General features: G+C 34.5%; 2 protein-coding genes across 5 annotated transcripts in view; both read left to right on the plus strand.

The window, feature by feature from the left end:
* Positions 1-17,622, plus strand: part of MAP4K3 (mitogen-activated protein kinase kinase kinase kinase 3) — a 136,642-nt gene extending 119,020 nt beyond the window's left edge. For 2 of the 4 annotated variants that reach the window (XM_006909650.2, XM_015587550.2), the window contains exons 27-34: positions 2,931-2,989; positions 4,001-4,104; positions 7,137-7,308; positions 10,035-10,103; positions 10,187-10,279; positions 13,099-13,169; positions 15,486-15,541; positions 16,199-17,622. In XM_006909650.2, the coding sequence (XP_006909712.1) occupies positions 2,931-2,989; positions 4,001-4,104; positions 7,137-7,308; positions 10,035-10,103; positions 10,187-10,279; positions 13,099-13,169; positions 15,486-15,541; positions 16,199-16,286 (712 nt within the window). In that variant the 3' untranslated portion in view covers positions 16,287-17,622. The remainder of the gene's footprint in view (positions 1-2,930; positions 2,990-4,000; positions 4,105-7,136; positions 7,309-10,034; positions 10,104-10,186; positions 10,280-13,098; positions 13,170-15,485; positions 15,542-16,198) is intronic. The other 2 variants (XM_025045148.1, XM_025045147.1) reach the window with 2 other exon arrangements.
* A 2,153-nt stretch (positions 17,623-19,775) lies between these two features.
* The window catches only part of CDKL4 (cyclin dependent kinase like 4), a 37,109-nt gene continuing 32,389 nt past the window's right edge, over positions 19,776-24,495 (plus strand). The window contains exon 1 of the mRNA XM_006909652.3: positions 19,776-21,154. The gene's annotated coding sequence lies outside the window, so the exon portion shown is untranslated. The remainder of the gene's footprint in view (positions 21,155-24,495) is intronic.

Here is a 24,495-nt window from a genome sequence, read left to right on the forward strand (position 1 = left end):
TAATCCTAAATTGCTGTGGACATGGAAACTGACCACCAAACTTTAAAAGTGTATGTAAAGTACAGGTAAACCCCTGAGGAATGTAAGGCACATAAACTTTAGTGCATTTACTTTTTGATACTGTTTTGTCAGAATAGAGAACTTTGTGTTTAGTTCTTCAGAACATTACCGAATACACCAAAGGTACCAAAAATTTCCTAATATATAGCTGAGACAGAATGGAATAAAGTATTACCTCTTCCTTTTAGGAATTACTTGTCCAGTAAAATTTTACCTCTAAGCTATTATTTCAGGTTATTTTAGAGTCAGTCTTTAGTATTAGTAGCACTCACAATGTGTCCTTCCCACTTTCTTCAGTTTCATTATCTAGAAATCAGTCACTGTAAAATCTACTCACTCTTTTCTCATTTATTGATAAGAAATCTGAAAAACTTTTTGCATGATAATATTTTATATGTGTACCATTTTTTCTACCATGTAGTGAGCACAAATTAAACTTCTTTGGCTGAACATCTTTTAATACCTCATGGTTCTCATTATAAACACAGGTACTTACTGTACCATATTATATACTTTAATAAAGCATAGGCTTTGGAGTCCAGGTAGACGTGAATTTAAATCCTGCATCGTTCACTTATTAGGTCCTTAGTTAAATTATACAACTTAGCAACATATTCATTTGTAAAATGGAACCAATCTACCCATCTTGCAGAGTTGTTTTAAAAATGATAAACTATGTATGTAAGGTACCTATCATAGATTCTGTCACCTAGTAGGCTCTCAATAAATAAACCCATTGTCATCATTATTAGGCATGGTGAATTGACCTGGGTCTGTAATGTACCCTAAAGTATCCTACATTAAATATATTGATAATGTTATATAACTTAGGATTCCAGTTACTCGGGTGCTAGTAAAATAAGTTTTACTGTCTTTTTATAAAATCATGACCAAAGTTAAGCTAAGTTTATAGACACCTATAGAAATGATAAGTTTTTATAACATTTCAGTATGCTCCCTACAGCTCAATTTTGAATAATTCGTTATTATTAACTTGAAGCTATACTTAGTAGTTGATATTTTTTCTTGTTTGTGTTGTGTTCTTTTCTATGAGTTTCAGAACCTGACAGTCAGTTAATCCTCCTGGGTTTCAACTAAGTCAGTATCTTAACTCCTTAGTTAACCTTAGGAGCCAAGGGCAAGTTCACAAGTGTGGACCAGGAATATTAAACTTGTTGCCAATGGAAATGTACCAGGAGCTTGGTTCACATTTTTAAAAACTCTAAAAAGTACTTGGGTTCAAGCAGTTTGATTAAGGGTGTCGGGAATTTTTGTTTTGCTTTTTAGCTGTATGAAATTCCAATGTATATGAAAGCAGCATTTTTATAATTATGAATCTAATTTATGATTGATAAATTAGATTATTTAATGAATGTAAAACTTCTCAATATTGTTAGTCAAATGGAACAATAGGTGATTTAACCAGAAATTTGAAATCCAGATACTCTAGATTGCCATTGTGGCCATTCAGTGCCACAGCATCCAATTTCTGTACTGTTTAGGCATCATAATATAAAAAAATTCTAATTCAAACAGATAAGTACTTAGGAGTGGCAGCAGTTTTTAACAGTTTACCTTGCAAACTCAGAATACTCTTCAAATAAATTGATCCAGAATCAAAAAAGAGAAGTATTAGATTTTTTTTCAAAATTGAATCAGTCTGAACACTATAGTCTGACGAAGACACTAGGTTAGAGTTCTTTTTTCTTAAATTGCTAACTGTGTGACCTTGAGGAAGTTACTAAATCCAGGCCTCTGATCTCTGTGCTATTACCTACCTGATGACATTATCAAAGGAACTAATGACAATACGTGGAATCCAGGGCATATAGTAGGATAAACATATGTAAAGCTAAAATTATGATACTTAAGTATTATATGCTTGGTTATACCTTCGCTGTCAATTGTACAGTGACAAGAACATCTATCAAGAAATTATTCTGAGCTTGTTCGGAATGATATTGAATAATCACATGCATGCTCTGCAGTTTTGTTACCAGCAAAGCACAACTCTAATAAAAAAATTTTTTTAGAAAGACCTAGTGCAGAGCAATCCATGGCACATTTATACGTTTTAAAGAAGTTTAAAGATGCATACAGAAATGGAGGAGTATAATTTGAGGTTTTCACAACTTGGTACATTAGCAGTCTTATTATATTAACATTCATTGTAAAAGACGTTTCAGTGTATGTGGGTTTTTAATTGTAGTTTTACAAAATAATTTTAAGTGGATTTTTACGTATTAAATTTGAATCATATGTTTACAGGTTGATCTAACACATCTTGGCAGAAAATCTATGTTCTGCTTTCTCGAGTAAAGAAAATAAAATGTCTAAATAAAAAAATTTTATAAATTGTTTTAGTGGTAAGACAACTTTTTACGTAGCTTAAAATCATTATGTGTGCCAAAAATATCTTTTTCCCAGTTTGTGGCTTATCTTTGCACTTTCTCTGTGGCGCCTTTTGGTAAACCAAAGTTATTAATATATTTAACAAATTCATTCCACAGACTGCCACCTATAGCTTGAGGTGCTAGGGATGTTTCAGCAGAAAAAAAATTTCAAAGTTTATCAGTATTTTCCTGTATGATTTGTTCTTAGTATTTTTAAAAGAAACTCCAAGGTCATATTTTTCTGTAATCTAAATATTTTATGGTGGTTTTTCATATTTAAATCCTTAATCCTTTGGAATTGATTGGAGTGGAGGATGAGAAAGGGATCCAATTTATTCTTATTCTTAATAGGTATCCTATTATGTCAGCCCCAATTTTTGAACAACTCATCCTTTCTCCACTGATCTGTAACAGTTCCATTATCATATACTCTCTTTACTTATGTCTATTATGTAATTCATTTTCATTTACATTTAGGAAATTTGCTGTATCAGCAAAAATCCCTGAAACCAAGTGGTGTCAGAAATGTTGTGTTGGTGAGTAAATTGTCTAGTAAACATGTGGCTCTCTTGTTTACACAGTAGATGAGAAAATGCTGTGAGGCTCAGTTTTATATCCAGCGTAAAACAGTGTCACTCTAGGGCTTTCTGCCAGTAATAGTTTTTTCTCCCCTTGAGTAAAACAAATGTCTTCATCATTGTCTCTGTATGAACTAAACCTAATATAGTACCTTGCATATAACAGTTGTTTGGCAAATAATATTGACTGGATAGAGAAGAAAGTAGGGTGACTTTTTATTATAGTACTTTATCACACCCTGATCTATACGGGGCTAGTTAGTGTTCACCATTCTGCTTAGTAATGGCTTATGAGACTGCATTTTTTCATTCAGCATGTATTTTAATGTCTTTACTATGTGAAACCTTATGCTTGTGATGTGAAGGTTAGAGCCTCCCTGTTCACATACTACTAACCTAAATTCCTCCCTCACCCCTATAACAACTGGCTGTTTTATTTGCATATAGCGAAAACAAAAAATAGTTTCTTTCCCTTAAAACACTCTGAGGCAGTTCACTTTTATTATTTGTAAATGTGTATTTCAAGATTTGATTAATGTCATCCTATTGTTAAGACCAAAGCATTTCTGCCTCTGAACATTACTACCAAAAGCACACTGAATCACCTGTCTCTAAATGTGTTAATAGCTTCTCAGTTTGGCAACTTCTCCCCAAGTCTACTCTGACCCATCCGCAGGAGATTGCTGCCTGAGCTAATCTCCCTGCTACCTTAAGACCTAAAGTCCTTCATCCCACCCCCAGGCTCCATAACAACCAGCAATTTAATTTGTGCATACAAAAAAAAATCCTGCAAGTGATGAGGGAGTTTCGTGCTGTTACCTGAAACAGTGTTTTCACCCTGCAATCTAATTAAGAAATTGAGCTGGCAGCCAGCTTTTGTTTGGTCGGGGTTTTTTTGGAGCATTGCAACTATTATGGTAAGGACTTTGTATTACAAGAGAACTTATTGTACTTTTTTTGCCTTGACAGTGAGAAATCCTTACACAGGCCATAAATACCTATGTGGGGCACTTCAGACTAGCATTGTTTTATTAGAATGGGTTGAACCAATGCAGAAATTCATGTTAATTAAGGTAAGCATGAAAGTCATCCTAAGTCATTCTTAGTATAAAAACTTAGTCTGTTTTCCTGTTCTTTTATAAAAACATTTTTTCAGTTAATTCTCAAGTTAATTTAATGATTTTAGATTATGTGGCAGGGTAGTGAAAATCTACCCAATTTTAAGGAACTCAATTGGCCTGAAAAAAGTTTTGAAAAAGACTAGAGAAATAGCTCGGGGATATGGCAGTAGGAGCTAGAAAGTATCTCCCGTACCAAGAACAGAGGTCTAGAAGAGCAGTGAAATGCTTGAATGTGTTCTCTGGTTGCCCTGCTCTATCACAGCAGAGAAACAACCTGCAGCTTGGCGTTTGGCCTAAGAGGACAAAGGATAACCATAAAGAGGGGGAAATTATTTGTTTTGGTTATATGCCCAGGCTTTCCAACTTGGATGGTTTTTTGTGTGTGTGCCTTAATTTATTTCTCTAGAACCTTTAATTAATGAATATTCTTTAAAATTTAATGTTATTCAGCTATAACTTAAATTTTGAGGAAAAACTAACTTGAAATGTGTTAAGTGCAGGCTCAGTCACACCAAGGAAATTCCAAAGGAATGTTTAAAGCTGTTTTCTTTGCTATTTCATTTAGATTAAGTGGGATTATCAAGCATTTCTCTTTGAATACTGGTGATAGGCCCCATTAGTCAGGGCCAAGCTTGCTGGTACCATCCACCTAGAAAAGAGGAAACAAGGATATGTAATTTTTAAGCTTCCTACGTCTTCTTTGATTTCTTATTATTCTAAGATACTAGACTTAGAGTACAATTCCACTTGCAGGTCTCCCTCAAGATTTCTTGTTCTTTGCACCTTGTTCAGCTTCCCTGAGATGTAGATCCTTACCTATCTCCTTTATTCTTAACCCAGCTCTTTGTCTGTCTGCTGCAAAATCTATCTCTATTTTTTTTCTTTATTTGATATTAATTTGATTAGTATTTATGATGTTTCTATACTACAGTTCTTATCAGGTATGTTCAGAAATATTCTTATGCTTTTTATATTCTTCTTATTGACAGTTCTGACAAAGTTTTTGCTTTACTAGACATTTTCATCATAAATAAAAGTTATAGATTAAAGACCTTCCCAACAAACATTTTTGTACTTATTACAAACCAGATGCCGTGCTCTTTAACTAGAGAGACAAAAATGAGCAAGGTATAGTCACTGCATTCAAGGACCATCACCAGAAGCAGCTGGATTTAAAACTATTACACAGGAATCCTCTTCTGTTAATGCCTTACACACATTGCTTAGTTATTGGAAGCTAAGTAAAAGTATTCAAAAGCTGTTGGTTTTCTTATTTGCTGACCAAAAAATTTTAACAGAAGCATTGTTTTCTTTATGCTTTACTGTTTTGACCACATTTCAAAGAGAATTCTTTAAAATGTTTTAACTTATTAAAAATATGACAGATTGTATTCAAAGCATATCCCCTGGTAATGGGCACGCTCCTGTAGAGGGGTTTGGAGAGTGTTGATGAAGACGTCCATACCTGTGGGGTGGCTGTGCTCCGGCAGTCACAGGGAAAGAAGGGCCATGAGAACAGTAGGCGCACGCCACGCACGCTCTGCCTTCTAACGCTCGAAGACCAGTAGTTGCGGTAGCCCCGTTTCACCTAGAATTTTCTCTAGAATTTTTTTTCTTTAGCATTTACAGTGAGTTACCAGATTAAAAAATAAATTCAGTTACTTCGTTAAATACTAGCAATAGCCCTTTTGGAAATACAATAAAAACACAGCCCATTTATAAGAGCAATAAAAATATAAACTGTATTAAGAGTAAACTTTCCTTATTCTCCATTTTTACTATATAAACATGCACCCGTAAACATTAGAATTAATTTTACCTGATTTTTTTAACACTATGTAAGTGGAATCATAAAATACATATTCATTTGTGTCTGGCTTCTTTTGTACAACATATTCGTGTAGTTGTCAGATGTAAGTATAATTTGTTCATTTTCATTGCTCTATCTGTAATTCTTCATTGTGTGAGTATGCCGTAATTTTATCCATTCTACTGTTGATACATATTTGGGTTACTTCAGCTTTTTTTTATTCATAACAATGCTGCTGTGAGCATTTTTACATATGTCCCCTGTACATGTGTGTACTCATGTTCCGTAGAATATATAACTAAGAGTGTTATTACAGATCCTAAGGGATGCACATCTTCACCATTAATGAATAATATAGTTAATCATTGTGGTCATAGCAATTTATACTCCCACTGTCAGCGTACGAGCATGCGTTTGCTCCTGAGTAATGCTTGTTATTGTTCTTTTTAATTTTAGTCCTTCTGGTGGGTATATGCAGTATCTCATGTTTTTATTTTCTGATTATTAATGAAGCTAGTGATTTCCATCTATTTTTCCAGACTTTCAAAATATGAACTTATTTAGTCTCTTTGTAGCAATATAATAAAAATTAAAAGTTAATGTAAAATTAAAATGGTTTCATTATAACTAAGTTAGTTTATTAAATAGAATCACTTGCGATATAGGGCTAAATTTCTTTTATTTGTGTTTTTTTTTGTCGACATTTATAAAAGGAGTGTCTCCTACTAAATAGCATTTCAGTTTTCTCGTCCATGTTTGCTCAGTTGGATAAGAAGGCAGAGGAGTATTACTGAAGCAGCATCATATTGGGAGACAAGAGACTCTGCCACAAAGGGCTGGGGGACCCTGGGCCAGTCACCCAATTTCTGGGTCTCAATTTTCAACTCTGAAAAGAGAGGATTGGAGAAATGATTTCTAAGTTCCCTTCCAGCCCTGATATCCTAAAATTTTGTAATTTCTAACTTAAAAATATTTCCAGTACTAAATCTAAAATATTTATAAAGATATTTTGTAATTTGGATTTTTCTACATACCCTAAGTTTCTGTGACAAGAAGCAGTCTTTATAGTAGTGTTTTATATATTTCATAAAACTTAAAGTTCTTAATGGTGTTCTCGTGAAATTATTTGGCTTTTGTTTTCCTGTGTTTAATATATTTTTGTTTCTTTCTCTAGCACATAGATTTTCCTATACCATGTCCACTTAGAATGTTTGAAATGCTGGTAGTTCCTGAGCAGGAGTACCCTTTGGTTTGTGTTGGTGTCAGTCGAGGGAGAGACTTCAACCAGGTGGTTCGATTTGAAACAGTCAATCCAAATTCTACCTCTTCATGGTTTACAGAATCAGGTTTGTGATTTATATTGAATTATAGGCCGACACATGTACTTGGTTTATAAGTAATAAATTTATTATGTCGTTAGGCAAAAACAGTGCATAAAAATCCAATCTCGAACAGCTTATTAAAACTGGAAAAAGTAAGATGACGTGCTTGAAGATAGTTCATTTGTTTGACACATTTAAAACATACCAGTGACTCTCAAACTTGAATATGCATCAGAATCAACTGGAGGCTTGTTAAAACACATTGCTGGGCCCCACACTCAGAGTTTTTCATTCAGTCGATCTAGAGTGGGGCCAGAGAATTTTTGTTTCTGTAAGTTCCCAAGTGATGCTGATGATGTTAATATAAGGACCACACTTTGCGAACCACACATATACACACACCTCAGGCTAATAGAAAAGCCGATTTAAATAAAAGGAAAATTTTATTAAATATAGTTTATTTTCCAGTATAGTCTTATAATTGATATACAGGTACAATCCAGTAACTTTAATTAAAATTTTTTAATGATATGTTACTAGGATACAAATTATAAATAAATAGCTACTTCCAAAGTATTTAAAGGTTCTTGAAAATAATTCTTTAATATGATTTATTTTCATAAAATTTGACCCACATCGTCCAGTTGCGTAGTATATCCTTCCTTCATAGCTAGTATCTTAGGAAATATTATTTCCAATTAATGAGCTTTTATAGAAGATTGCTTATTGTTTGAAATCTTCAGTTATGTTCTCGCAGTCAGTACACATTGGGAAGACTTTAGTTTCATGGCAAATAAATCTGATTAAACTTTCACACTTAAGAAAACATGACCTTAAAGGTCTTTTTATCTTTATTTTTAAAGCACTGTTTTTGTTATGAAGCTCCTTTTGCTTTTTTCTCTTTAAAAATAACTTTGTATGATGTTTTGCTATAAATTAGACAATGGCCATTTTAGAAAGCAATTTTTACCATGGTCTGCTAGTCTTTGGCTACTTGGGGAAATGGTAAGGAACCTATTTACCAATAGATATTGATCACTTAGGAGTTTGTTGGAAGCCTGAAAGTGTTTACAAAAGGAAAAAAATTAAGAGACTGAGGTTTTTTTGGCATTGAAAAATAATGATCACAAACAAATCCACAAAAGCTTAGAGACAATTTCATGGCTTGCTGATGCCCAAGAAATTTGAAAGCACTTTCCTTTAAGGACACATTGTTGAAGGAAAACACAGCAGGTCCTTGGCAACATTATATGGCTTCTCTTTGGCCCTCCCCCCAAGTTCTCTGTACTACATTCTCCCTTAAACACCCATCTTCCCTTTTGGACTTCTGCTTTCTAATCTCTTTCTCCCTATTTCACAGGAAGGGGTTGTTGGTTGATTAATATTTTATTGTCATTTAATTTCCATTAATGTCCTACTTCTCCCAAGCGTTTTAATTTTTAAATCTGTTTCTACTAATTATTGAATGAAGGGCCTCATTTCCTTACTAGAATTTCATACAGCTGTGGGTACTATGCTTCTAAGGAACTTTTGATTACATTCTTTTACTGTAATTCTCTTTAGTAAAAGTTAAATACAACAAATATAATTCATCTCTAGTTTTGAGATGATGAGATAAAGGTAGAGAGTAAGAGAGAAAAAGTATGGTTAGGGTTTTACGTCAGATAAAATTGTAAGCCAGACAATGGTTTCCTAAACTCTGCTGCGCATTAGAATCCACCTGGGAAGCTGTTAAAACTCCTGAAATCTCAAATCACATACACTCCCTGTTAAATAAGAATATTTGGGGGTGGCAGCTGGGCATTAAAGATCTCTAGCTGATTGTAATGCTTGGGAACTAATTCTTGTAAGCAATTGATAAAACCTTTTTTTTCTGGCTTTCTATTACTAGACTGGCTTCTTGAACAGAGGTAGATTTTACCATGTGTATAAGAGCTACAAAGATCTAATTGGCCTGTTTTACGGGAGGCCTATTCCATATCCTTCCAACCTTGGTTAGTCAACAGAAGTACCAGGTCTAAAAACATTTGTAAGTCTGAAATATAGCAGTCCTTGAATGTCCTGAAATTCTAAATCCTATCGGAAATAGAAGAGAAGAAAGGCAGGTTAGACTATAGATCAGACCCACTCTCCAGGAAATACAAGACCAGAAACAAAGGCCCGTAGCTCAGCAATTTCAGTTTGATGTTCAGACAAAGCTTGGGATATCCTGCTTCTCACCTGATGGAAAATCAAGTCATTTCAATATTTTCAGTTTGTAAGAACTTTGGTAAATCAGTATAATAAAAATAAAGCCTCTGAATTTTGGTAGTATATACTTCTCAAAGTACTTCAGTTTTTTTTTTAACTTATTTGTACTCAAAGTAGTATATTTGACTCACTGATTCATTTACTTAAATATTTATTTGCTAGGCACCGCCATATAATATAAAAAGCACAGTCCCTGACCTTCTGAACTTAAAATCAGAAATTAATCATAACAGTAATATAGAAGATTAGACTCCTAATTTTGCATCAAAATAAAAATAACAACATCACCAGTAGTAATGACTGTAGCTAAAACTCTGTCGAGCACTCACATAGTTTAGCTCTTGCTTCAGAACTTGAACCCAAGCAACCTGGCTCAACCACCATACGTACATCTAAAAATTTATATCCATTTCAAATTTAGTGATATTTAGAATTCTTTTTTTTCAATATCCTATGCTCTGATATTTTTTCCTTAAGTATTGAGTTTGTTTGTGTTATAGATACCCCACAGACAAGCGTTACTCATGTAACCCAACTGGAGCGAGATACCATTCTTGTATGCTTGGACTGTAAGTTTTTACTTATGTACATCTTATTTTTAATAATATTTCTTTATTTTGAAGTTTCCAAGTGACTTTTTTTCTCTCTCTAGGTTGTATAAAAATAGTAAATCTCCAAGGAAGATTAAAATCTAGCAGAAAATTATCATCAGAACTCACCTTTGATTTCCAGATTGAATCGATAGGTAAGTCGAAGTTTTGTGTGATTACATTATGAGCTGCTTAAAATAATTTATCTGATAATTATCCAAAATTATAAAAATATATCACTAAGGACTCATTTTTTAGAATATAGGATATAATGAATATGAGATCAACATCAGTCTTTTACACAGTCTCTAAAAAAGCTTAACTATGATATAATCTAAGTAATGTGTTCTTAATAGACTTGGCACTTTCAAAAGAAATAATTAAATATTATTCATAACATAGTTATGAATTTCCATTTCCTCCAGATTCCTGTAGTTTCTCTATAAGTACTTTAAAATTTAGTACTTAGTATATTCTGTTGTATTTTTGCTCTTATATCGGCTGATCAGAGAGTTTTAAGTAATATATGGAATTTCCCTCTTGCCATTCTTACATTTTGTTTCAAAAGTTTTTTCTGCAAAAACAAATTTCTTACAAAATGAGTATTCTAAGATGATTACATTCAGGAAAAATGAAGTGATCATACATGAGATAGTGCTAGGGAAAGTGAATGATAATTAATTTACTATTTAACTATACACAATTTTTCTGGTGTCATTTATCAGTAAAATAAAGATGTGCATGTATATATGTTAGCGGAGGGAAAAGCAAAAGATAGTTCATTTGTCTTATTCCTGGTTCTGTTTTTACTCCTTCCTCCAACTCGAACATCTCTCTCCCACCAAGCAAATGCTGATGTTAATAAGAAGGCAGTTTTGAGGGACCATCTGCTCAAGATGTTAAAAAGAAATCCATGTTTAAAAGCACATAAATAGCCAGGGTCAAAAACTACATAAACAGAACAGACACTCAAAAGAACCAGGAATAAGACAAATTAGCCTCGAAGCCAGCAGACTTGCTGGGCTCCTGAGTGAAAAAGGAGACTAAACATGTCCCACAAGAGGTAGGGGACCAGAGCCTCGCCCGTTGTTTGAGGTACCTACTAAGCAGGACTCTGCCCACATAGGGCCTGATGGTTTTAGAGGTGATTTTTATCTGCTCTTAAGAGATAATCCCAATGCTATACCAACGATTTTAGATTGTAGACAGAGAAGGAATGCTGAACAAATCAGTGTTTGACACCGATATTAAAATTAAACAAGATTAGATTAGTACAGAAAACAAAATTATCCAGTTTCATAAATATAAATTTTGAAAAATCTAAATAAAAGACAAGCAAATAGAATTTCACATCATCAAGTAGTGGACTTTATCCCAGGAAAACAAGGATGATTCAGCATCAGAAAATTTATTTATGTATATATGGCACATTAAAGTTAAAGTAAAAAGTCATGTAAATCTTCAGTGGATACACAAAAAACATTCAGTAAAATCAAGTCATTCATGATTTTAAAAAAGTAACTTCTTAGCAAATTAGGAATACGAGGAAATGTTCACCTAGGAAAACCTATTAAAATACCATGTTTAATGGTCAAACTAATTCCCATTATGTGGAAAATGAGATAAGGATTGTTGCTATCACATTTCAACATTGTCTTATTAGACAAGAAAAGGGAACTAAGAGGATTAGAAAGAAGAAAGTAAAAGATCCTTTTTTACGGATTTTGATTGTCTGCATAGAGAATACAACTTATAGAACCAATAAGAGAAATCAGAGTTGCTAGATATGAGCAACACAATGAATAGCTTTCTGATACGCTAGTAATAATCTGTGAAATTTTGAATAGGAAAAAAGGTCTCATTGACAATGGTAATAAAATGTCTGTGTTAGGAATAAAGGTAATCAAAACACATTTAAGACCATTACCTAGAAAATTCTAAATTACTCTTTAAAAGCATAAAAGATTTGAACAAAACTACATTGTGTCCATGGATAGAAAGACTGACTATGAGAAAGATGTCAGTTCTTCACAAATAATGCACAAATTCAGTACATTTATAATAAAAGTCCCAATAAGACATTTTGTACCACTTGGTACGTGACCTTAAAATTCATATGAAAGAGCCAAAGGCCAAGAATAGTAAAAGAAATTTTGACAAATACTTGTCATACTCAGTTTTTAAACATACTGTAAAGCTATAGTAATTAAGATGGAATACTCTAAAAATATCTATTAAATATGTAAATATAAAAAGCAAAACGAAAATTTTTAGAAGGTACATACATCTGTGTCCTATTCTGTTTCTAAGTATCTACCCCAGAGAAAATTTTGCACATGTATTCAAGAGGTACAAGGATGTTCATTACAGAATCCTTTGTAATAACAAAAAATTAGAAACATTATTTGGTTCATTATACCAGATGTATGAAAGTTGAAAACATTCAATATAAAGTTTACACTGACAATGCAAACTTACTTTGTAGCAATAGTAAAAACATGCATGACAGTGATAAATACTAAATTTATAAGAGTGGTTTTCTCAGAGAGAGGAAAGGCTGGAATGAGACTAGAGGATCGGGTGTACAGGGTTGCCAGCTGTATTCGTTTTTATTTAAAACAAGCAAATCTGGCAAAACGTTAGTCATTGAGAGTTGAATGGTGGATACATGTGTTTTTTAATGCTATTATATTTTTCTATATGTTTGAAATATTTTAAAATATTGTCATTTTATCAATACAAAATTTCTATAACAAGCATTTCAGAGAAATTTAATGTTTCTTTGCCAAAAAAGATGAATAAATTCTATATTGTTTTTTTAATTTCAAAGGTAAAGATACCATATAAATAGGGAGTGACTGACATTCTTTATTAATTTAAATATTGCTATGCAAGATAGAGAGAGGGATGAAATGATGCTTATCAGTTGAACTTTTGTACTATTAACAGTAACTGAGCTGTTCTTGCCTGCTAGTTTGCCTTCAAGACAGTGTGCTAGCTTTCTGGAAACATGGAATGCAAGGTAGAAGTTTTAGATCTAATGAGGTAAGTCATCTAAAAATTATGTCCATTAAGTAGTCATGAAATAGTATCAAACTTTCTACATCAAACAATTTTCTTTAACTTTGGAAAATTCCTGATTGATACAAGGACTACTTGATTTGCTAACTTTATTAATTTTAACTGTATTCAGTCTAGTGGTAAACTGATAACACGTACTTTATAGCCACTTTTCTCTCTCTTCACTCAGACAGTTTTACTGCATATTTTGAGTGCTTCCAGATAATTCTTCTATTCAGAATAAGAACTTTCTAATACTGCTAAAAGTGAGCCCACTCTGATTTTCTTTGAGTTTTCCCAGACCATCTCCTGGAACAAGAATGCTGATGCTAGCTCTCCGTGTCTTGAGGCACCTTTTCTACTTTGTATTTTAGAAATAAGGACCAATGCAGGCTATAAATAAAGGGTTCTACATCGCTCTTGAAGCCACTTTGCCTCCTATTTCCATTACCCTTATTCACTTGACATAAGATTCTTTGTCCGTTTTTCTTTTATTAATTACCTTATTACCTTCGTTTAACCTTTCATTGTATCTTCTGAGTCCTTCCTATCTTAATTTAACTCCAGGTGCTGCAACATACTCAGTTTAGTTCAACATTTACACCAAGAAGTGCTGGGGTTATAAACATGAATAAGTCATGGTATTTGTCTCTTGGAATATTGTAGGCAAGTAAAATCATCAAAAATTCTTCAGTATCCCAAGTCAGTCTCAGTAGGATAACTTTTATTTGAGCATTGGATGAAAAGAAAACCTTAGGTGCTTCAAGCAAGAAAATAGCCCACTTATGTTCTAAACTATCATTCATTAAGCTCAGAGCATGTCTTCTGATGAAGTAAACGATATAGCAGAGTGATCACGAGCATGGACACCTGGGTTCAAGTCTCTTCTCTGCTCTTTAGTAATTGTGTGACCTTGACATATCACTTAACTTCTCTTTGCTTATATTTTTTCATCTATGAATTGAGGATAACAAAATAGTACTTTGTAGGTTTGTTAAGATTAAATGAAAGGACGCATGTAATGTGCTCAGCACAATGCCTGGCCTATAGTAGGTATTCAAGAAAGGTAGCTGTTAATGTTTCTAGTAGTAATTCCCACAAGAGGGTCACTTCTCAGGAAGATGTTTTAAAATCACCTTAGGGAATCCAGCAGGGAAGTAAGAATAGTCAACAGCCAATAAACACTAGGCAAAGAAAGGCATCATAGGCAGGATATAAGAGGATGGTTTTAAAAAGAAAGAAAGAAAAGTTTGCGCTCCCCAAAAGTCATCTGAGGGGCTTTTTCAAACTACACAGGCAGCCCTTACCGAATACAACCCCTCCAGAAATGTTAGGCCCTACTAGTAGGCAAACCTCTGAATGCCGTGAAGATCAGCACAATGAGCCACTATGACTAGAGTGAGCACTTTGTATCACATGCAGGTGTGCTGGGTTATAAAAGAAGTGTTTCCAGAATAACTAATTGCAGAGTTACTAATGGAATAAATGTTAGTTTCAACATCAAATTGTTTTTTCAGCCTACCAAATTTGGGGGAGAAGTTACTGCCATTTTAATTTGACATGTTTTGCATTCAGTTACCAGCCAATAAACAGTGGATTATTCTTTCTCCTGTAGACTTATTCCTAACTCCCCAACTGGTAATTAGTCACACTGAGGACTTCTTGGCAGTTACGTGTCATGAGAAAATATTTCAGGAGACTGGAGAAGAAATGGGCAAGAGAATTATCTATTGAGCACTTCTTTAGCTAGGCGTTAGACCCACTAATACTTATAAAAACAATACTACTGCAAGGTAGATATTTTCTATCCCATTTTGCAGAAGGCAAAATCATTTCCAACAGAGACATACCTTGTACAATATCACAGCTATTAAGTGGGAGTACTGGGGTTCAAACTTAAGTCATAAGTGTGTCTCATCATACCACAGTGCAACCTTTTAAGTTAAAGGACCAGATCTAAGTGGCTTACTGCTGCAATAGCTTTGCTATTAGCATTAACATAACTGACAGAGATTTCTGATAAATAAAATGGACTGAGTGTTTTGTTTTTAAATTTATCCCTTGAGTTCTATAATTTAACAAGTAAATGGTTTTCCTACTCATGTTTTATAATTCAAAACTTGCCATATTTTTTCTAGGCTAACAAATTGGAGCACCAAATATGCCAGCTTAACAAATTCACAGTCACACAGGGACCTATTTCCATCTTAAGAATTACCTTTCTTTTCCTAGAGTTATCAATTAAACGCCCATATAAAATTTTATGCTTTTAATTTCAGAAATTATATTTTAATTGAACAGGTAACACAAGAAATTTCAGATAGCACAAGAATTTTCAGACTGCTTGGATCTGACAGGTATGAAGGGGGTTATATATTAAATACATAGTGTTAAACAGAGTGTTTTATAAATCCAGCATGAAACTGGTTTCTTTTTCAAGAGAATTGAAATTTCTTCAGCAAAATATTCAACATTATATTTTTCACACAATAAGTATTCACAATTCAAAGTTTTAAAGCCTTTGAGAATGTGCCTGATCTTCCAAGTACCAGGAATATATAGATCTGTCAGTAATAGTTTTGTATTAAAAATACTATCTAAAGCATAATTTATACTACAAGAGGAAATACTATATGCTAACAAACAGAAATTTTTTGATTTTAGTGCTAAATAGAACTTTGAGGTTCTATGCTGATTTACTTTCTGATTCTTGAAATACAAATTGTTTTCAGAATTTAGAATAAGAATTAAGTTCCCCCAAATTATTTCTAATACACATTCTCTCCCCGCCCCCACTCTTAGAACACTGGCCTAGAGGTGGGAGGGGGTGGGCAGCAAAATTACTTCCCAGAGCTGGAACTGGCTTTTTAATCATAGCGATTAAATGATTGCTGTCCACAAATCAAATAAGCAGCAATTATAGAGTCATATAATAAAGAAGCAATGGAAAATTTTTCTAGCATTAGTTTACAAGAATAACTTTGTTACATGTTTTGTTTGTTTATTACTTTTAGGGTCGTGGTTTTGGAAAGTAGGCCAACTGATAACCCCACAGCAAATAGCAATCTGTACATCCTGGCGGGTCATGAAAACAGTTACTGAGAAATGTGCTTTGACACTTAACTATAGAAAGAAAGAACACTACCGCTGCAACATTAATGGATGCTTGAAGCTGTACAAAAGCTGCAGTAACTTGGCTTCAGTTACTTGTAATTTATTGTGGCATGAGACAAGATGGGGAAAATTTTTGTTTTAAGTGGTATGGATATATTTAGCATATTGAACCACACAAGTGCTTAATTCATTGTTATGTAATCTTTGTACATATAGGCAGTATTTTTCTGTGAAACTTCATATTGCTGAAGACATACACTAAGAATTTATGTAGATAATGTACTTTTATGAGATGTACAAGTAAGTGTCTTATCTGTACAGATGTAAATGTTGATGAAAAATGCGATTGGGTTAATATTTTAAGAATTCTTTAGTATATTCTTGGGTGTGGCTATATTACAAAATGGGATGCCGGCAATGAAACAGTACATTTAACACTATTGTATTTTTATTATATGTAATTTAGTAATATGAATATAAATCTTGTAACTTTTAAAACTGTAATGGAGGCTGTAATCATTTTATAATCTTGTTTTTAATTTTAATGCAAGTACACTGGTGTTTATATTTGCACAAAGTATTGATATGTGATGTATTAAGTCACAAAAGTAAGCTGTGACCTTGTCGATACACATCTGGCTCCACAACATCTTTTTAAAATGTATTTGGATTGTTTACTATGTGAAACAAACCAATTAACCACCTGTTGTAGTAACTGGTCTTTTTATATTTAAGCAGAATTCTGTAAGATTGCTTGTCTATGCTTAAAAATATCTTTGAAAAAATTTTGAATCACAGAATAGCGGTACCATGATGTAACACTGCAGTTGTCTGAATTACAGTATGCACAAAGAATAAATTAGCATTATTAAAGAGTCCACACTAAACATTTCATATAATCACATTGAAGAACTATAACATTCCGTAGAGTTAAGTGGTTCAAATTTCTAGTGGAATTTTTACTTTTGTTGGTCTTATGATCATTTTCATATTTCTTTTGATTTAGAGTATTAACACATGGCCAAAATAATTTAGTTACTACCTCATGTAAACAATACAATGGTTACTACACATCACAAGAACTTAGTTTTGGTTAAAGTCATTTTGATTGCTTTTTTTCCCAATGGAATATGTATGTATATACCAAGTTTTAGCAAAATGCACACTTTTGGCTCTTTTGGTATATGTTCTTTCTATTTTAATGTGAGTATATACACTAAGAACAAACTAAATTGTGATTTATGGTCTTCATTTATTTTAATTGATAATGCTTTTAAATATGTTTCTGATTGTACATAGTGTAAAATAAACATGTTTTTTAACATGCTGTTGTATAGTAGCTTGTCATCTGGCTTAATCTATATATAGTAAAACTGAAGTATAGCTAGAAAAAACTTAATTACTGTGCATTAAATCCTTAAATACCCATTCTGATCCCTCAGATCATGATTTTTTTTTTTTTTTGAACTGTCATCTAAATTTCATAAGAGTAATATTCCTACATTTGAGAAAGGGACGTCTTAATAGAATCTTCAACTTCCTGATTAGGAAAATCAATTAAACATTCATAGTCTTTTGGTTAGAAAAGGTGTCGGCAAACTACATTCTTCAGCCCAATCCCATTCACCTATTTTTGTAAATAAAGTTTTATTGGAACACACTATGTATTCATTTACATGTTGCCTATGACTGCTTTGGCACACAGAGCCTAAAATATGTACTCGCTGACCCTTTATAGAAAAAGTTTGCGGACTCCTGAGTAAGAGAAAGGAAAGGAGACTGTTGGGAAATGTAATTCTGGAAGGAAGGAAGGGGAAGATTAGGTGCGAAGAACTGGAATGGGGGTGAAGAGGCAAGATTTCTACTCGCCGATGCCACTTGCCTGTTGTGAGTTTGTATAATTTACTTGACTCTAGAACAGTTATCTAGAAATGTGACTTCTCAGTCATACATATGTTTAATCATAGCAGTTGTGTACATTTATCCCTTTCTCAACAAATACATCATAACCAATCTTAGCATTAATGACTGAATAATGACTTTTAACACATCTTTCCCAATATAACATTATCATCAATTTGTTGAAAAACAGACTCATGGAAAATATTTTCAAGAAATCAAGATTCTGTTTTGGGCATTTATTGACAAAGTTGTTGGTCCTTTTCCTGGGCCACTGCTTTTTCTAGTTTCTAAGTCTTATAAGTTATAGAAAGGGTAACATCTCAAAAAAATCACATTTCATCGACAAGCACTTAGAAATATTTCTAGAAAACAAGGTATATACCTGATTGTATATTACCCATGGGCATTTTAAAAATACTGCTGGAATCAGTCTTTTGGGGTGAGGCCCAGAAACCTATATTTTTACAAAGTTGTACAACTAATTTTGATGTACATCCCTGTGTGAGAACCACTGGCCAATACTGAATTTAAATCAGTGTTGGTCCAAGGGTCACATGCCTCAGAAAAATAATCTGGTCAACACTGAATTTAAACCAGTGTGGTCCAAGGATCATGTGCCTCAGAAAAACAATCTTTAATGACACTTAAAAATACAAATTTTAGCCTCTACCCAATTAAGGATTAAGGATTTTTATTCATTCAAAAGGAAGACAGCCACTCAAATGTTTAAAACAATATTTTATCTTCATTGAAGTTCAAGCTGTCTTGTTAGCTACTTTCTTAGACATTGGCGTTGAGAAGAATGAGAACAGCTGTTTTCTGGGTCTATTGGCATCATTCAGCTTTCAAGTGTGTTACTGATTTCATTAGAGAAATAACAGATGCCAGTTTTCAGTATTAATAGAAGAAAGGGAAGTGTGTGCTTTCTAAAATAATGAGTAAACATTAAGTATTACTTAAGGGAATATAATAATAAGTGCCCAATGCATGTTTCTGTGTGCCAGGTGCTATTCTACATGGCTCACAGATTTTCCCACCGAAGCCCTGGAACAGCCTTAGTGAGGTAGGTATTGTTGGTACAGATTTACAAATGAAGAAACAGGCACAGAAAGGTTAAGTAACTTGCCTAAGAATGTGGCTAGTAAGTGGTAGGACTAGGAGTTGAACCTAGGTGCTTAACTACTGTGTGAAACTATCACACAGAATACATGCAGTATATCTACTACCCTCTAAAATCCACTCTAGCATTTTTCCCCACTGAAGTTATATTTATTTTCTCCAGGAAGGAGTTGGATTTCAAATTCTAATTTTCACTGCCTTTTTGCAACAAGAAAGTAATTTCCTGTCTTAATTTTTTGCTTTACCAGAAAGCGTTTTCCTTATTGAGAGCATTTTATATAAAAGGATTTGCATAAAATCAACTTTACAGTTAAGCTTATTAAATAAGTATGGTTATTTACAGTGTATCCAGAAACTATTCAACCCTGGAGAAAATACGGAAAAGGCATCATTCCTAGTATGCAAGGGGCGCACTTGGATAAAAATAAGATACATTTTAAGAGGTACAAAAGGCTGTGCCTACTTCTGCTTTGGGAAGCTGAAAGCCTATATAAACCGGTTGTTGATAGATAAATGGGAGGTTATCATATAAAGTGCAGGGGAAAGTCTGGGTAGGGAACTGTAGGCTAGGCTAAGGTGTGTGCAGAAATTCATGTTCAAGGATTAGTGACATTACATGCAGCTGAGTTTAGGGTGCCTGGAGCAGAGTAACCGTGAAGCAAGGGAACAAGGATGAGCCCAACTTTGAAGAGCCACCTCAGGAGAAAAGTAGCTCTAGTAGTCAATGGTTTTGCAAACTGCAGAGATCAAATACTGCATGAAGGTGAAAATAGGCAGTTGGGTTCATAAGGTGATCACTCATACCCTTACGGAGATTTTTCTATAGTATGATAAGAGCAGAAATGACATAGAAATGTGTAGCTATGAGATTATGTAGATTTGAGTATATCAGGAAGTCACTGGTTTTGTTTTCTAAAGATGTGAGGAGATGTCGGCATATCTCTAAGGAAATGGAGAATCAAAGGTAGATGAGAAAACAGGAGAGTCACCTCCGAGGTAAGAAGGGAAAGTATGAACATCGTAAATCTGGGCGTGATGGAGAGCATTTCACTGATGCTAAACAAAGTATGTACATACTCATTAGCATATAGTATGTTTAAGTTCGTCCTGGGAATAAGAAGAGTAAATTTTGTCAAAAAATTATCTTTTCCAACTTACCCCCACATAGAATTCATTACATTGCTTGACTTGCTTCCCCACTGGGTAACAAATATATCTCTTAATCTGTATCAGCCCCAGACACTAGTATAATGCTTGCTGAATTATGAAAATGGCAGCAAAGTACCACCGCTAATAACACCCTATCACAGAAAAGCCTACAAAAGTTTGCTGAAAAGCTATTTTAGCAATAAGGCAGGACCGAAGAGTAATAACTAATAATAGGATCTGACAATATTCAGAGGGTTTCCCAGGCAGGAAAACGGACTAATATTCAAGTCGACATGTATTTAGTGCCCTTGAGGCCTTGGAAAGGAACAGAATTTAGTATAATCACAGTGTTAATGGAAAAGTTTGTTTCCTGAGCGCCGCCTTTAGGGCACCTTAAAAGATTCTCGGAGGAGAAACTGCCGCTGCGTCCACACTGACGTTCTAGGCTCGGCCTGGGTAATCCGCCTGGGTGATGAACCCGGGACGCGGGCGTCTGCGGCGGGCGCCGGGGGATCCCTCTCCGGAAGCCGCTGCCCCGCGCCGCCGGAGCGTCCGGTTGCCCGGGAGACGCCGCGGCGGTTCCGCTCGGGAGTTGCGCCGGCGGTTGTCTGCGCAGAGCGACTCGCGCCGGAGCTGGCGCTGCTCGGGCAGCTCGAGACTGCATCACTGTCGCTTCCATCCGCGCCGTAAGTGCGGGTCCCCGCGAGGGGCCGGGTGGAATGGGGGTCCGCGCGCGAGTTTGATGGAGAGAGATGTCGTGTCTGGATGGGGGCTCGCAGATAAGGGAAAGCGGGGTGGCCTCCGGAGGGACAGGAAGGGGTGGGGGTGAGGGGCTAGAGGTGACAAATGGCTCCTGCTGGCCACGCCACTGAGCCGGTGGGGCTCCCTGGTGGCTGGAGGTAGGTGCGGCCCTGGGGACGACGCTATGGTGGCAGCAGAGGAGGGAGCGGGGGGCGCATATGCGCTTTGGGAGACCCTTGTGTGGCGAAGCTAGACTACCATTAAATGAAGGGTCGAGACTAGTTTAGAGACCTGGAAATACAGTGATTTATGTGCTATGTGTACACATGAAATGTGATGTTTTTAAACAAAATTAATTTATTGAATTATGTAAATTATGTGGTCTTCTAGTTTTTCTGGGGATGCTTTTAATTAATTCGATTGTAGTGTCACCAGGACAAGTTTATGCACAGTTGTATGTAATTTTGAAGTTCTGTTAATGCCGTATTAAAACATAGATGCAGAATGGGTTTTTAACCCATTTTCGTGGTCAGTTTTATTAAATATAAATACATTTGGTTGCATTGGAAACAGTAACAACAACGTAGCAAGCAGATTGTGACTTTCAGCCTGTAGAGTCCTTATTGGTCTAGCCTGCTCTTGAAAAAGTCTCCCCTTTCCTCACCCCCCATTCATAATGATACTGTTTACACGAGTTTCCTAGAAACTTTTAGATTAGGAAATTAATAAGTTTTTTCACCCCGTTTCCTCTCCCTTTCTTAATTTTGTTTTCATCGAGCTTGCTTGAGCCCTCAGGATCTGGTTGTGATACAGTCGTTGAAAATAATCTGCCTCCAAGTGTTTTCTCTTTTTTTGTGTGCATCTTTTTGCAAATTTTTAAAGACTAAGGAAATTAAACAGAAAAATTTCAAAGAATTTAATGATCCACTCAAGTATCTATCTCTGACTTTCTATGTTCAACAATGGGCCCAAGGCTATACCTGTTTTTGCTTTTGTGCACAAAACTTCGTGAACCTAACAGTCAAACATCTGGTAAATTCTGAAGTCAGGAGGCCTGTAGCCAAGAATATGTATGTATGTATGTATGTATGTATGTATGTATGTATGTATGTGTGTGTGAGAGAGAGAGAGAATACAGCTTCAAATTGAAGGTCACTAATGACCATGGAAATATATTCAACCAACTGCATCTATACCTATATCACTGTTGCATCTTGATCTCCTGCCCAAGTACTATATTAACAATCAAAATGTAATTATTACCTTTGCTTAAAAAAAAGAAAGTTGTTATATATATTTAGTGAAAAGGTTAGAGGATAAAATTATGGTAGATTGAGGACCTACTATGTACCAGACAATGTATTAACGATGCTAGTCAGGTATAAAAAAATTATATGTAAAAGGAATAGGGAAAATTGTTAACACTGTGTGCAGAGAACGAGCCTGCCTTTGGGGATTGCAGAGGGCTAAGCAGAAAAGACATTTGAGTTGAACTGCAAAGAGGAAGAGGATTCCAAGCAGTGGTATAAACAGAGACTTGAGACCTGAAAATGTTTAGGGAAGGATCTGAGAAGCAATGTGGGAAAGGTACAGTGGGAGCAGGGTGCAAAGGACTGTAAATATCATATACAGTTGGAACTTTATTCTGTGGCATTAGAGTCCCTAAGACATTTTTGAGGAAGGATGATATCTGATTATATTGATATTTGAGAAAAATGTGTTTGGTGTAAAAAAGTAAACATGCAAGGAAAAAAATGTTAAGACACTTTAGTCCAACTGTATACGGCTTTTGAGAGTAAGTTGCAGACATCAGTCATGTCTCTTTATCTTTAAATAGTTCAATGTATATTCTTTAAGAACGAGGATATTTTCTTACATAACCACAGTACAGATTATCAAAATCAGGAAATTTAATATGTCAATATTTAGGTTTCACCAATTACCCCAGAATTATTCCTTACAGGCCCCTTCACCTTCCCTCCCCCCAGCCCCCCCATTTAAAGGTCATGCACTGCATTTCATTTTTACATTTCTTTAGTCTCCTTCTGTCTGGAATAGTATTCTGACCTTTGTCTTTCATGGCCTTGACATTTTTTTTTAAGAACACAGGCCAGTTGTTTGTAGGAATGCTCCTCAGTTTGGTTTTGTCACCTGTCTCCTGATGATTACATTCAAACTTTGCATTTGGGGCAAAAATATCACAGAGGAGATGCAGTGTCCTTCTCAGTGTCTCATTTGCCTTTTCTAGACCTTTTATGCAAATGAAATCACAATATGTGGGATTTTTGTGTCTGGCTTCTTTCACATAGCATTATGTTTTTAGGTTTTGGGTTATTCCATTTCATGGATATTCACTCATCAGTCGATGGATATTTAAAGGCTGTTTAAAGTAATGGTATCGTGGACATTTGCATACATATCTTTGTGTAGACATTTTTTAAAATTTTTTCTGGGTAGATACCAAAGAATTCCTATTTATGTCTTACTTTTATGTTAAATTTATGTTTAACTTTTAAGAAATCGACAAACTTCTCCTTTGGGGCTGTGCCATTTTACATTCTCACCATTAATGTTGAATTTCTGTATAACCTTATTAACACTACATATTGTCAAGCTTTTGGATTTTAGCCATTCTAGTGCATTGTGGTTTTAATTTACATTTCCCTAAGGACTAATAGCATTCTTTCATGTGCTTATTAGACATTTGTATATCTTCTTTAGTGAAATGTCTATTTAAATCTTTTGTCCATTATTAAATTGGGTTGCTTGATTTTATGTACTTTATGTTATAAGAGTACTTTATGTATGTGCTGGATACAAACCCTTTGTCAGGTATATAATTTTCTAATATTTTTCTTTAGTCTGTGGCTCATCTTTTTGTTTTCTTAATGGAACAAATTTTTTTTGAGGAGCAAAACATTTTAATTTTGATGAATTTCATTTTATCAATTTTTTCTTTTATGGATTATGCTTTTGGTGTCATGTCTTAGAAATACTTGCCTGAGTTTTCAAAGATTTTTGGTTTTACTATGTTTATTTCTAGAAGCTTTAGCTCTTATATTTTGGTTGGCGATTCATTTTGAATTATTTTTGATATATTGTGCGAGGCTGGTATCTGAATTTTTTGTTTTATGTGGGTAGGTGGGTGGGGTTTTTTTTTTTTTTTTTTTGCCTAAGGATACTCAATTGCCCATGCATTGTTTGTTGAAAACAATATTCTTTCCTCATTGAATTGTTTTGGCATCTTTGTCAAAATCAACTGACCGTAAATAAAAGAGTTTATATC

This window comes from Pteropus alecto, unplaced genomic scaffold, assembly GCF_000325575.1.
Source record: "Pteropus alecto unplaced genomic scaffold, ASM32557v1 scaffold131, whole genome shotgun sequence".
Taxonomy (NCBI): Eukaryota; Metazoa; Chordata; class Mammalia; order Chiroptera; family Pteropodidae; genus Pteropus; species Pteropus alecto.